Genomic DNA, 15,202 nt, shown 5'->3' with positions numbered 1-15,202 from the left:
GGGGGCGCCCTCAGTAATACAACGCTGTTTGATAACCGCCAGCAGAAGAATAGCGGATGCCATGAGTTGCGCGCTTGAAAACAAAGCCCCCTAGACAGTGACCATGTGCTGATTCTGAACGTGTCTCTCACATACCCTGACAACCCAGACAGCAGTTGACTCTGTGCCGGATCCGTTTTCAAACCGGCAAATCCGTATTACAGTCACATCCGTTTCAGTGCTGTAACACGGATCCAGCCCGGGCCCCGTTTCAGTGGCGGGAACTACTGTCGCAGAGCAGATCCGGGCCGCGTCCGAAACGAGCGCGTTTTTTTCTGCAGTTCAGAACAGAAGACGTCAAAGATATTTGCTCTGATCAAAGCAATAAATTGTATTTTGAAGTAAATTAAAATAGAAAACCATTATTTTAAATTGTAATACTTTTTCCTGTATTTTTGATCAAATAAATGCTGGCTTGATTAGCATTTCGCGGAAAGAGTAAAAACAATGTGTTGTAATATACTGTTTCAATATCTTAGAGAAACCAATTTGAGTGGAAGGATATATATATATATATTAAAACAATGCTACACTACATTCTGATCCACACTCACACCAGATGGTGGCGGTAATGCACCAAAAAGTTGTTTGCCAACCGCCAATAAACCTTAGTAGAAGAAGAAGACGTCAAGACGATCGAGGCACTGACTGTACGCTGTTATCCTCAAAAACTTCACCAAGGTATGTCACACCGTATGATATCACACTGTTCTACTAACAAAATAATCTCTTATTATGTTGTGTACTTGATAACTTAAAGGTTTGGTGTTTTATTGCTCCTTAGATCGGTGTTGGACCGGCGAACAATTTAGGCCTATGTTATCAGAGGACTTGCTAACATGAAGAAAACGGTCCAGAGGTATGTAATTATACCTAATTAACGAATTTTAACTTAATTACTTAATTTAAACTTTAGTCATTTTGACTGCTTCTATTAAAATTTAATGTTTAAGATTGCTGCCTGTCATGGTGGGCTAGCAATGTTAATGTTTAAGTGCTAACCCTCAAGGCTGCATGCATTTATTTGATCAAAAATAAAATTAAAAAAGTAATATTGTGAAATATCATTTGAATATATTTTAAAATGTAATTTATTCCTGTGAGTTTTCAGCATCATTACTGCAGTCTTCAGTGCATGATCGTTCAGAAATCATTCTAACATGTTGATTTAGTGCTGGATTTTTATTGGTGCTTATTATTATTATTATTATTAGATGTAAAAAAAAAAAAAAAAAAGTTTTTGCTGCTTAACATTTTCTGAAAACATTTTTATGATTTGATGAATATACAGTTCAAAAGAACATCATTTATTTGAAATATATTTTTTGCTTCATTATAAATGTTTTTACTTTTATCAATTTAATGCCTATTTGCTAAATAAAAACAGTCATTTCTATTAAATAACACACACCAAACATTTGAATGGTTGTATATCATGCTTTCTGCATATATTAAGGAGCATAACTGTTTTTCAACTGATAATAATCAGAAATGTTTCTTGAGCAGCAAATAATAATATTAGAATGATTTCTGAAGATCATGTGACACTGAAGACGAGTAATGACGCTGAAATGAGCTTTGATCACAGGAATAAATTACGTTTTACAATATATTCATAAAAAACATTTTAACTGATAATTACTTTTAAAATTGTAATTAAAATATAATTTATTTCTGTGATGGCAAAGCTGAATAAATAAATGCTTTTCTTTTTAACTTTTATTTATCAATAAATCCTGAAAAAAGTATCACAGGTTCCCAAAAAATTAAGCAGCACAACTGTTTCCAACATCGATAACAACGGAGTATCAAATTAGTATATTAGAATGATTTCTGAAGGATCATGTGACACTGAAGACTGGAGTAATGATGCTGAAGATTCAGCTTTGATCACAGAAATAAATTATATTTTGAAGTATAATAAAATAGAAAACCATTATTTTATTTCATTTCATTATTTTTAATACTTCACAATTTTTTTTTTCTGTATTTTTGATCAAATAAGTGCTGGCTTGATGAGCATAAGAGACTTATTTCAAGAAGATTAAAAACAGTAATGTGTCCAAACTTTGACGAGCCCAGTCCCCTTGAATAAGCAGGCAGAACGCTTCAGGCACACTGAATGATAGAAACAGAGGGGCACTGAGGAGACAGACATGTGTTACATTATATTGTTTGGTATGGTTTTTATTTATAAAAGCTTTGCCAAAATATGCTTTTATTTCTGTTAACGGTATGCTCCATGTTAATTGGGTAAATTAACTGAGAAATTGTCCAGCAACACTATATAACGATCTGTTTCAATTTTAGGTTCCACCTGAGAGCCGGGACTGTCACATAGTAAGGTGAGTCCATTTTTTTTTTTTTTTATTTTTTAGTTTTCAGTGGAGTTTGAGTTATTCAAGCTATTTGAATGCCACAATTTATAATTGAGTATTGATAATAATGAGTACCTGATAATGTTACAACTTGTGCTGTTCGAAACATACTGTTTGTTAGGGCCGATTTTGAATTACAGCTTTCTGGAGAAATGCTCCTTCAAATAACTTCACACTCATCCTGAACAATATACCTGTTATGACAGTCATAGTCCTCTAGCAATGCTATAGTCTGTGTGTCATTTGGGTACAAACCCTTGTTCATCTCAAGTCGGTGATTAAAGGAAGTGTGTATGACACTGATGTCCCATGCACTAATTTCCACAGTGGAGCATGTTAATAAACTCTGACTCTTATGTGTAAGGCTTAAACATTGCCTTCCTTGCTTTGTAATACTAAATTAAACAAATACATTCATAACATATCTGTGTAATATGCAATTAGTTGTGTATTTTTTAATATATAAAACAGGTGGCACAGTTTCCCCTTGCTTTTCTTCTGTTATATCAGTTATTTACTTTACACCTATGGACAGTAAGCAGAATGAACATTATCTTTGTTAAACACAAAGGAGGACAAAATTACTCGATTACAGGAAAATTAAAAAATGCTAACCATGGATAACATTTATGATGTGGAAAAGCATATACAGTGCGTGCATAATTATTAGGCGATTCAATATTATGATAATATTTTTTAAGCACTTTTACCAATTCCAAACCATATTAATCATAATAACTACTATTAATTTTGTGTACGATCATTTAATAATTACAGTATATAATCAACAAGAACTGGGAGTGAAAAACGCTTACTGATGCTCCAGAAAGAAACACAATACATTAAGGGGGTGAAAAGTTATAAACAGAATGAAGGTGTACATTTTTCTTACTTTGCCTAAATATTTTTTTCATTTAGTACTGCCCTTCAGAAGCTACAGAAGATACTTCCCAGACAGCAAGCAGTGTCGGCCCAGATCCGGCCCACATGTGGCCCGCATCTGGCCCGCATTGATTTCACGCGGGCCAGATGTGGGCCAGATCTGGGCCAACACTATGTTGCTGTCTGGGTTACATGTTTCCCACAAGACAAAATAAGCTCAATATACCCTGATCTTCAAATTCAAAAAGTTTTCACCCCTTAATGCATTATTTTTTCTTCTGGAGCATCAGAGAGCGTTTAAACCTTCTGTAATAGTTGCATATGAGTCCCACAGTTGTCCTCAGTGTGAAAAGATGGATCTCAAAATCATACAGTCACTGCTGGAAAGTGTTCAGATACACAAAAATGTTGGAAAAGCACAGCATTTGCGGGAGCTGAAGGATTTTTCTGAAGAACAGCAGACAGTTTAACTGTTCAGAACAAACAAGGGACTCATGAACAACTATCACTAAACAAAAACACAGCTGTGGATCATTCAGGGAACAACTAAGTATTAAGAATCAAGTGGATGTAAACAACGTGGTCATTTTTATAAATTCAACAATTTTTTCTCTTGTGGACAATATGTAAATGTGTTATCCCTCTTTTTTTGGTAAAATAATTAACATTTTGCAGATTCTGCAAGGTGTATGTAAACTTTTGACCTTATGTGTGTGTTTGTGTATATATGTACTGTATGTATGTGTGTGTGTATAATATATTTAATATATTAATATTAAAATATTTAATCTTTTTTTTTTTTAGAGACAACGAAAAGGGGGGAACTGTCTTTAAGCTGTGGAGTCAGATGGAGGGCTCGCATTTACCTCAAAAACGGCATTGCAGAAGACTCGAACAACTAGAACCAACTCAAGCACACAATGGTGACACACATTTGTAAGACCTTTCCCTGTGATAATTATTCAGATTCTTCTCATTCTCATTGTGCAGCACTGTTTTAAACTTGGTGAATATTATGTACAGTAAGCACTAGAAGTAGAGACTTCTACTACTTGGGGTAGTTTTAAATTAACTTTAATTTTGCTTTTGATGCAAAAAATATCAAAAGAAAAGATGTAGTGTAGTAAAAGATGTTTTGTGTAGTAATTCAATTGTTTTAATATGAATATTGTTTTAATAGTGTTCAGGACAGTAATTGTCTGTACATCTAAATCATTTCTTTAAACTTTTTGTTGTCTAAGACCTTCATATTATACCTTTAAGAAAAAAAAAGATATTTAATTATGTATTATGTACCCAGACAGCAACATAGTTCTGGCCCAGATCCAGCCCACATCTGGCCCGTATGAAATCCATGCGGGCCAGTTGTGGGCCGGATCTGGGCCGACACTCCTTGCTGTCTGGGTAAGATGCTTGTAATCATTGCTTTAAAGGTATTTATCATTTCTACTTAAATAGTCATTATCTACTTGTATCCTGGAACTGTACAAATACTGTGGCATATGGACATTACTCTTTTTATTTGTAACTTTTAAATGCAATACTCTTTTTAAATGCATTTTCTGTCAAGCTGCATTGGAATATGTATTGTGAAAAGCACTGTACAAATAAACAAATTGTGTTTGAATTCTAGATATGTATACAACTTATTTGTATGTGTATGAAGGCCTATATATATATATATTGTGACGGGGTGGAAGAATCACGCGACAAGGAGAGCTCAAATAAATACCCCGGAGGGTGGATTTATTCACAAACAAGGTGAGAGGGTAGAGTGAGAGGTGATTGGCTGGCGTGTCGTGGTGCTCTTTGCAAATTCTCCCTTGGTGCGGCGGGTGCGTCGTGTGGCTCTCGTCAGAGCGGAATCGGTCACTCGCTGGTTTCTGGGAGAGAGAAAAGAGACAGCACATTAGTCCTTGGTCAGAGCGAACTCTGTCTGTCTCGCAGCCTCACACGGCTTATCTGACCGCGGGCTGACGAGCTTCAGGTGTGGCCGATTCCGATGTGATGAGCAGGTGCAGGTGATCCGTGTACGTCTCCAGGGCAACGCTGATAGTCCATCGGGACGCTCGTCACACTCCCCCCCCCTAAGCGTTTTCCTGGTCCTGGTGGAAACAAAAGGTAACAGTAAGGGGGAAACTGGGGGTGGGCGGGGAGTGACCCCTGACAGACCTGCAAAGGCTGACCACAGCCGAGAGAGTCCATCGGCATTGGAGTTGGAGGCTCCAGCCCGGTGACGGATGGTGAAACAGAAGTCCTGGAGCGCGAGGAACCACCTCGTCACCCTGGCATTGGTGTCCTTAGCCCTGGCCATCCATTGAAGTGGTGCGTGGTCGGTCAGCAGGGTGAACTTCCGGCCCAGCAGGTAGTACCTCAGCTCCAGGACTGCCCACTTGATGGCCAGAGCCTCCTTCTCGACGGTCGCGTAATTCTTCTCGGCCTTCGTCAGTTTCCTGCTGATGTAGAGGACAGGGTGTTCCTCACCTTCCTGCACTTGGGAGAGGACGGCTCCCAACCCTGCCTCGGACGCGTCGGTCTGCAGCAGAAAGGGGCAGCCGAAGTCGGGGGCTCGTAGCACCGGTTCCTCCGTAAGTGCGCGCTTGATGTGGTTGAACGCCTCTTCGGTCGCGGGAGTCCACTCAACGCGTTCAGGCTGCCCCTTTCTGGTCAGGTCTGTCAAGGGGGCAGCTATGGAGGAAAAGTTGGGGATGAATCAGCGGTAGTATCCGGCCAACCCCAGGAATGCTCGTACCTGAGTCTTCGTCCGGGGCCGCGGGGCATCCCGTACCGCTTCCACCTTCGTTTCTTGGGGCTTTATAAGGCCCCGACCGACTCGAAAACCCAGATATTTGGCCTCAGCGAGCGCTAGGTGACATTTCCTGGGGTTGGCAGTGAGTCCAGCCTTACGCAGCTCCGTGAGCACCCTCCGCAGACGGTCCAGGTGGTCCTCCCAACGCTCCGAGTGGATGACCACGTCGTCCAAGTAGGCGGCGGCATATTGCTGATGGGGTCGGAGGATGATGTCCATCAGCCGCTGAAATGTGGCTGGAGCCCCGTGAAGGCCGAAGGGAAGGGTCCGGTACTGCCAATGTCCGGAGGGGGTCGAAAAGGCCGTCTTAGGCTTGGCGTTGTTGGAGAGGGGCACCTGCCAATATCCCTTAGTCAGGTCCAGGGTGGAGATATACCGGGCCCTTCCCAGTCGATCCAGTAACTCATCCACCCGGGGCATTGGATAGCCGTCGAACTCTGACACTTCGTTGAGGCGCCGAAAGTCGTTGCAGAAGCGGAGGGTGCCATCCGGTTTTGGGACCAGGACGATCGGGCTGGACCATGGGCTGCGTGATGGTTCTATCACCCCCAACTTCAGCATCTCTTGAATTTCCTCCTCAGTAGCCTGCCGACGAGCCTCTGGTATCCGGTAGGGCCGTTGCTTTACGACTACTCCGGGTGGTGTCTGTATGTCGTGCTGGACCACTTGGGTTTTCCCGGGGACGGAGGAGAACACATCCGAGAACTGACCGATCAGGTGTTGCAGCTCAGTCTTCTGGCTCGTCGACAGATCCGGACTGATGTCCACGGTGACGGGCTGCATGGCTGCTAGGGCGGCTGTCTGTTCCCTGGTCCCCACCCACTTTTTCAGGAGGTTGACGTGGTAGAGCTGATGGGGGCGTCGCCTCCCAGGCTGTCGCACACGATAAGTGACCGGTCCCACCTTTTCCATGACCGTGTAGGGCCCCTGCCAGGTTGCCAGGAATTTACAAGTGGAGGTGGGGACCAGCACCATGACCTGGTCGCCCGTCTGGAACTCGCGGGGCTGAGCTGCTCGGTCGTAGTGGCGAGCTTGGGCCTGCTGGGCTTTGGCCAGGTGTTCCCGGACTAATGGCATGACGCGGTCGATTCGTTGCCTCATCTCGGTGACGTGCTCGACGAGGGACCGGTGCGGGGTGGGTTGTTGGTGTTCCCATGCCTTCTTTGCGACGTCGAGCAGTCCGCGAGGTTGTCGTCCAAAGAGGAGCTCAAACAGGGTAAAGCCGGTGGACGCCTGGGGAACCTCCCGTATACCGAAGAGGACGTAGGGTAGCATCTGGTCCCAGTCCTTCTTGTCCTCAGCAGCGACCCGTCGTAGCATCTGCTTGAGGGTTTGATTGAATCGTTCCACTAGTCCGTCCGTCTGGGGGTGGTATACGGTGGTCCTTAACTGCTTTACCCGGAGCAGTCGGCACAGGTCAGCCATTAGCCGGGACATAAATGGTGTTCCCTGATCGGTCAGAATCTCCGTCGGGATACCGACCCGGCTGAAGAGCAGGAAAAGCTCGTGAGCGATGGCCTTGGCGGTCGCTTTCCGGAGGGGGATGGCTTCAGGGTACCGGGTGGCATAGTCCACTACGACGAGGATGTGTTCATGCCCCCGGGCAGACTTCGGCAACGGGCCCACCAGATCCATCCCGATCCGCTCGAAGGGCACCTCGATGATGGGTAGCGGAATGAGCGGAGAGGGGGGAGGGTTGCGTGGCGATGTCCTCTGGCACTCTGGGCAGGCCTGACAAAACCGACGAACCTCGGCCTCCAAGCCGGGCCAGTGGAAGCGGTCCCGGATACGGTTGATGGTGTTTCCGGCCCCTAGGTGTCCGGCCGTTGGGTGGGCATGGGCCAGATTCAACACTGTCTCCGTCTTGGAGCGTGGTACCACTAGAAGTTTCTTTTCCTCCCCCCTTCGCTGGGCGACACAGTAGAGCAGGCCGTTCTCTACGATGAAGTGGGGGAGAGGATGGGGTTTTGGCCGGACCTCCTTCCCTTCGAGGATGCAGACCTGGTTCCAGCAATTCTTTAGGCGGTCGTCTTCTCGTTGGGCCCGGCCAAAGGAGCCCCCTCCCGAGACCTGTTGATAGACATCATAAAAAAGGTTAGGATTTTGGGAGGGGGACTCACCATCTCTCCCGCTGTCGGAGGCCAGGAGAACGGGGCGGCGGCTGGGCTTCTTGTAGATGCGCCGCCCACGGCGGCCCCCAGTTGGGTGGGCAGGCTGTGTGGCGACGCGGAGGAGGGCCTCAAACCCCGGACAGTCTCATCCAAGCAGTACCGCGACAGGGAGATCCTTCACGAGGCCAACCTCTACCGGCCAGGCGCCAGGGGCCGCGGAGATGGTGACACGTCGCACGGGCACCTCCCGTGTATCTCCGTGGACACATGTGAGGGGGAGGACAGGCTTTGTTCGGTGGGGCGGTGCCAAGATCTTGGTCTGGACGAGGCTGACGGCACTGTCCGAGTCCAGAATGGCCTGATACGGCCGGCCGTCGATCTTCACCTGCCCACCAGGTTCGGGCCCTTGGCGATGAGGGAGCGGTAGGCATAGACTCCTCCTGGATGTCGGGGACCGCCGCGCCCTCTACTGGTCGCGAGGTGCCCTCCAGCGAGCGTTGCTCCGGAGCCACCCTCCGGGGAAAAGGCGGTACTCTCTCCCCTGCCTCGCGTCGATGGGCCGCCTCCGGCAGCTCGACCGCCTCCACCAGTTCCGACGTCGTGGAGGGATTCTTCATGCCTACGGCTTGGCGGAGCGGGCGTGGTAGGGCTCGGAGGAGGCGATCGATCACGACGCGCTCCGTTACCTGGGCAGCAGTGGGCGTTCCAACTAGCAGCCAATGTTGAGCTAGCCGGGTGAGCTCGGCGACCTGGGCCCTCGCCGGGCGTCGAGGCTGATATGACCACTCATGGAGCGCCTGGGCCGCGCACACGGGGGAAAGGCCCACCCGGGCCAGGATCTCCTTCTTCACCGCCTCGTAGTCTCCCGCGATGTCGGTCGGGAGACCGAAGAATGTCCGTTGGGGTTCACCCGTGAGAAGCGGTGCAAGGGCTCGGGCCCAATCTTCCGGATCCCATCCCTCCAGGGTAGCCGTATTCTCGAACATCTGAAGGTAGGCCTCCACATCATCGTGGGCGGTCATTTTAGGCAGTAGTTGGGCGGCTTGGATTCACGGGTCTGGTAACGGAACGCGCTGGTGGGCGGCCGTGCGAAGAGCGGCAATCTCCAGGTCAGCCTGGCTTTGACGGGTCGCAAGATGTTCCACTATTTGCTGCTGGCGCAGGCTGACGGCGGTTAGTTGTTGGAGAAGTTCTTCCATCCTTGGGAGAGGAGTACTCGCCATTCTGAAAGTGCAGAAAACAGAAAGAAAAAAAGGAGGGGTTGGAACGTGTAGTTCACTTGTCGGTGAAACTTCCGATCATGCCCGCATTCTCCACCACTGTGACGGGGTGGAAGAATCACGCGACAAGGAGAGCTCAAATAAATACCCCGGATGGTGGATTTATTCACAAACAAGGTGAGAGGGTAGAGTGAGAGGTGATTGGCTGGCGTGTCGTGGTGCTCTTTGTAAATTCTCCCTTGGTGCGGCGGGTGCGTTGTGTGGCTCTCGTCAGAGCGGAATCGGTCACTCGCTGGTTTCTGGGAGAGAGAAAAGAGACAGCACATTAGTCCTTGGCCAGAGCGAACTCTGTCTGTCTCGCAGCCTCACGCGGCTTATCTGGCCGCGGGCTGACGAGCTTCAGGTGTGGCCGATTCCGACGTGATGAGCAGGTGCAGATGATCCGTGTACGTCTCCAGGGCAACGCTGATAGTCCATCGGGACGCTCGTCACAATATATATTTAAAAAATACACAAAATGAGCTGGCCCAGATCCGGCATGGCACTGGACCAGATCCTGCCCACATTTGGGCCAAATCACCATAAAGGAATCCACATCTGGTCTGGAGCTGGCCCAGTTCTGGTCCAGATCCGGAAAAACCGAATCCATGCCGGTATTGGCCCGTTGTGCCAAAAGACACCGGCCCGAGTCCGTTACACGGATCTGGTCCAGAACGTCCGATGGGTCTGGACCAGATCTGGCCCAAATGATTTTTGCTATCTGGAAAGGGAGTATACTTTAAAGGCGTGCGCACTCAACTGTTTGCGAAATGGAGCTTTGTGCTCGTGTATCCTACCTCTCTCATTCGCCACAAATCCAAATATTCCATAATATTTCCATATTTGCGATGTAACGTATCTGAATGCTAAACTATTATTTATTATGTAAATGACAGACGTTACTTCAGTTGCGTTCCAACGGTGACACAGAGGCGCGCGCTGATGTTTGGCTCACTGTATTTTATTTTGATAAAGTACCAACTGCGCTGTCAAGTTAGCAATGCTGGAACTGATGGGTTGTGTGTGTGTGTGCACGCGTGCGCTCCGGCGCGATCACTTCAACTGTTCCCTTATACCAGCAGAATCAACTTTAAACACTTATTGTCTTATTAATAATCTCTGTATAAAGGTCTGCTTTTATTTGTGTACACTCACAATGAAAACAAAACAGATTTTATATATATAACATGTAGTAATATTTAGTATTTTCACATCTAGATGGAAATTTTTTTTAATTTGCACTACTGTCTGTTCAAAATAAATGAAAAGAAACTGAGCGTAGTAGATTTTTTTTCCCCCTGTTGTACCGAAATTGTATCGAAACGTGACACCCCTAGTAGTTAGTAAATGTTACTCCTGTAGCTGTAGGTCCGGACCTCCCTGCTTTCGTCATGTTTCCAATATTTAATCCAGATCACATGAGTAAGAGTGCTGCTGATCTGAATATCAGTACTGCTGTGATTGGCCCGTGATGACCACATGACCGATATCCAGCTCTACAGCAACACTTACACTCTCATATTGCTTTTATACAACATTATCAGCTGCATGCAATACCGGGTTCACGCTTCATGATTTTCAAAGTCGTCAGATCGCTGCTCTTCTCACACTGCATGACTGTCTGGAGTACAATCTAGTTGCTGTTGTGTGTATACTACATGACTGATCGGTGACGGGGGGTCACACATTACACAACTTCTCAACAGGAAGAATCGCCAACAACTCTGCCTTATCTATAAACTACGCTTCACAACAGATCAATGACCCCTCTCCTGAACTTTCCCTTGCCCTGTATCTGAGTGGGTCTTTGATAACACACACTACATGATTGTCACACGCATGAACAAGCACCAATTTAGCTCAGATTTTGGCCAGTTGTTGGCAATTTCCACCAAATTATCAGCAAGTGAAAATCAGGGCTAAAATCATGCAGCGTGAACCCAGCATAACTTTCGACTTAAAGGGGTCATGAACGCACATCCTGATATTGCTGAGTTCGACATGTTCCTAGGTCAACATCTTTTGTTGACCCTGGAACAACATTTTAATCCAAAAATTTAATCTCTACACCTAAACCTAACCTTACCCGTGAGTAATACTTTTTTTACAGACAAAACTAGATCGATCAGTGATCAGTTCTCACCTCCACGCACACAGGACCCCCAACCAACCACTTCCACTGCTAAACCTCCAATTTTCTCCTTCTGTCCCCTGACGGAGGCTGAAGTATCCAAACTTCTCCTCTCCAACCATCCTACAACATGTCCTCTTGACCCAATCCCCTCGCACCTTCTGCAAGCAATCTCTCCCACGCTCTTACCGACACTCACACACATCATCAACACATCCCTCCTCACAGGCATCTTCCCCACTGCGTTCAAGCAGGCTCGGGTAACCCCACTGCTCAAAAAACCTACATTAAACACTTCTCTTATAGAAAACTATAGACCTGTCTCTCTCCTTCCATTCATAGCGAAAACACTTGAACGTGTTGTCTTCAACCAGGTCTCATTGTTTCTTTCACAGAACGACAAACTGGACGCTAAACAGTCAGGTTTCAGGAGTGGCCATTCAACTGAGACTGCACTTCTCTCGGTCACTGAAGCCCTGCGAATTGCAAAAGCCCATTCCAAATCATCAGTCCTCATTCTGCTGGATCTATCTGCCGCGTTTGACACTGTCAATCATCAGATACTCCTCTCCACTCTCTCATCACTGGGCATCGCTGGAATTCCACTTCGCTGGTTTGAATCCTATCTCACTGGTAGGTCTTTCAGGGTGGCCTGGGGAGGGGAGGTATCCAAAGCACATACACTGGTCACTGGGGTTCCTCAGGGATCGGTTCTTGGACCCTCCTCTTCTCCACATACACTACATCACTGGGTCCCATCATACAGGCACATGGATTCTCCTACCACTGCTATGCTGATGACACACAGCTCTATCTCTCTTTTCAACCAGATGATCCAACGGTAGCTGCAAGGATCTCAGGTTGCCTGGCAGACATCTCGGCATGGATGAAAGAACATCACCTCCAGCTCAACCTGGCAAAGACTGAGCTTCTTGTCTTTCCTGCCGCTCCAACTCTACAGCATGACATCACGATCCAGTTAGGTTCATCAACAATTACCCCATCAACTTCGGTCAGAAATCTTGGTGTAATCTTTGATGACCAGCTGACCTTCAAAGACCACATTGCAAAGACTGCTCGATCTTGCAGGTTTGCACTACACAACATCAGAAAGATCAGGCCCTTTCTGACGGAGCATGCTGCACAACTTCTTGTCCAGGCCCTTGTCATTTCTAGGCTGGACTACTGCAATGCTCTTCTGGCTGGACTTCCATCAAACACAGTCAAACCTCTACAAATGATTCAGAATGCGGCGGCACGACTGGTCTTCAAGGAACCCAAAAGAGCCCATGTTACACCTCTCTTTATCTCATTGCATTGGCTACCAATCGCAGCTCGCATCAAGTTCAAGACACTGATGCTTGCTCATAGAACAACCACAGGCTCAGCACCCGCCTACATGCACTCACTATTAAGAATCTACATCCTCCAGAAATCTGAGATCTGCTAGTGAGCGGCGCCTCGTGGTACCATCACAAAGAGGCTCAAAATCACTCTCCAGAACATTCTCGTTCACCATTCCTGGCTGGTGGAATGATCTTCCCACCCATATTCGGAGTACTGGATCCCTGTCAATCTTCAAGCAACAGCTGAAAACTCATCTCTTTCGACACTACTTGACTTCAACCTACACATAAAAAAAAAAAAAAAAAAATCCTTCTCCTTACTTATTCCTTCCCTTGCTAGCTTGTACTTATTTAAACAATGCCTGAGACTTGGTGTTACAAGCACTTCCTTTGTCGAATTGCCTCTTCAAGATGAATCGCTTCATGTGTTCCCCAAATTGTAAGTCGCTTTGGATAAAAGCGTCTGCAAAATGACTAAATGTAAATGTAATACCTAAAATCAGATTTAATGATAGATGAATGATACTGATGCACAAGCACCAAACACTGATTGTAAGCCTAAACTTCACAAAAACTATAAACTGTTTCTTCAAATCTGATTGGCTAATCACAATGTTGTTCCTAGGAACACGTCGATTACTTATTACAGGGACAATAAAGTGTTTATTCTATATAGTTCTACATATTTCAGTTTTAACAAGTAAGCATAATCTGCCCGAGATTTGTGCAAATATAATGTAGCCACAATAAATAAAGGTAAATGAAAAATAGAAGTAAAATAATAATAATAATAATAAAAATCTCAGGCGAATTAAAATCCACGGAGCGTCCAGCAGGTGGCGCCAGATCTTTAGGGCCCAATCACACCGAACACATTTTTTGCAGTGAGAGGCGCCTTTTTTAATTGTTTTCTGTTGGCAGTGAGCGTTCTGCACGCTGTTTATGCGCCCCGGGCGCCTTGCGTTTTCGAAGCCTGCTGCGCCTCGTGTTTTTGTCCTGAGCGCCTGAAGTTGAAAAAAAAAAAAGCAACACTAAGCAGAAAAGCACTCCCCGTCATTGCGTTTCTTTCCATTGTCCAATCGAATGAAAGGAGAGGCGGGCCTTCCGTTGTGGTGACGAAAGTTTACTGTTGCTTAGAAAGACCAGAGACTGCAATAATGGATGAGAAACTTGTGGTGTCTGTCACTGGTTACCCGGAGCTGTATTTTTCTGTTGTTTTGATTATGATGGTCCAGGATCAACATTGATTAATTTAAACTGTATTGATTATGACGGTCCTGGATCAACATTGATTAATTTAAACTGTATTGATTATGACGGTCCAGGATCAACATTGGTGAATTTAGACTGTATTGATTATGACGGTCCAGGATCAACATTGATTAATTTAAACTGTATTGATTATGACGGTCCAGGATCAACATTGATTAATTTAAACTGTATTGATTATGGCGGTCCTGGATCAACATTAGTGAATTTAAACTGTACTGATTATGACGGTCCTGGATCAACATTGATAAATTTAAACTGTATTGATTATGAAGGTCCAGGATCAACACTGATTAATTTAAACTGTATTGATTATGACAGTCCAGGATCAACATTAGTGAATTTAAACTGTACTGATTATGACGGTCCAGGATCAACATTAGTGAATTTAAACTGTATTGATTATGGCGGTCCTGGATCAACATTAGTGAATTTAGACTGTATTGATTAAACATTGATTAATTTAAACTGTATTGATTATGACAGTCCAGGATCAACACTGATTAATTTAAACTGTATTGATTAAACATTGATTAATTTAAACTGTACTGATTATGACGGTCCAGGATCAACATTGATTAATTTAAACTGTATTGATTATGATGGTCCAGGATCAACATTGATTAATTTAAACTGTATTGATTATGACGGTCCTGGATCAACATTGATTAATTTAAACTGTATTGATTATGACGGTCCAGGATCAACATTGGTGAATTTAGACTGTATTGATTATGACGGTCCAGGATCAACATTGATTAATTTAAACTGTATTGATTATGACGGTCCAGGATCAACATTGATTAATTTAAACTGTATTGATTATGACGGTCCAGGATCAACATTAGTGAATTTAGACTGTATTGATTATGACGGTCCAGGATCAACACTGATTAATTTAAACTGTATTGATTATGACAGTCCAGGATCAACATTGATTAATTTAAACTATTGATTATGATGGTCCAGGATCAACAT

The 15,202-nt window shown here is 45.1% G+C and overlaps 2 protein-coding genes and 1 long non-coding RNA gene across 3 annotated transcripts in view; 1 reads left to right on the top strand and 2 right to left on the bottom strand.

Annotated features, from left to right (window-relative positions):
• LOC131536091 (gastrula zinc finger protein XlCGF57.1-like) overlaps window positions 1-15,202 on the bottom strand; it is a 77,646-nt gene that overhangs the window by 48,140 nt on the left and 14,304 nt on the right. The window lies entirely within an intron of this gene.
• LOC131536130 (uncharacterized) lies at window positions 808-4,300 on the top strand. Its single transcript, XR_009269852.1, has 3 exons — window positions 808-898; window positions 2,350-2,384; window positions 4,104-4,300. It is a non-coding gene; the product is annotated as an uncharacterized LOC131536130 (long non-coding RNA).
• Window positions 5,073-9,241, bottom strand: LOC131535815 (uncharacterized). The gene is given in 3 exon segments (XM_058768321.1): window positions 5,073-5,404; window positions 5,472-8,363; window positions 8,458-9,241. Coding segments are annotated over 3 exon segments (3,798 nt in total). The 3' UTR covers window positions 5,073-5,282.

The sequence above is a fragment of the Onychostoma macrolepis genome, chromosome 03 (genome assembly GCF_012432095.1).
Source record: "Onychostoma macrolepis isolate SWU-2019 chromosome 03, ASM1243209v1, whole genome shotgun sequence".
In the NCBI taxonomy this organism is placed as follows: domain Eukaryota; kingdom Metazoa; phylum Chordata; class Actinopteri; order Cypriniformes; family Cyprinidae; genus Onychostoma; species Onychostoma macrolepis.
Note: the sequence above shows the minus strand (reverse complement) of the source record. Positions and strands in the feature narration are given on the sequence as shown.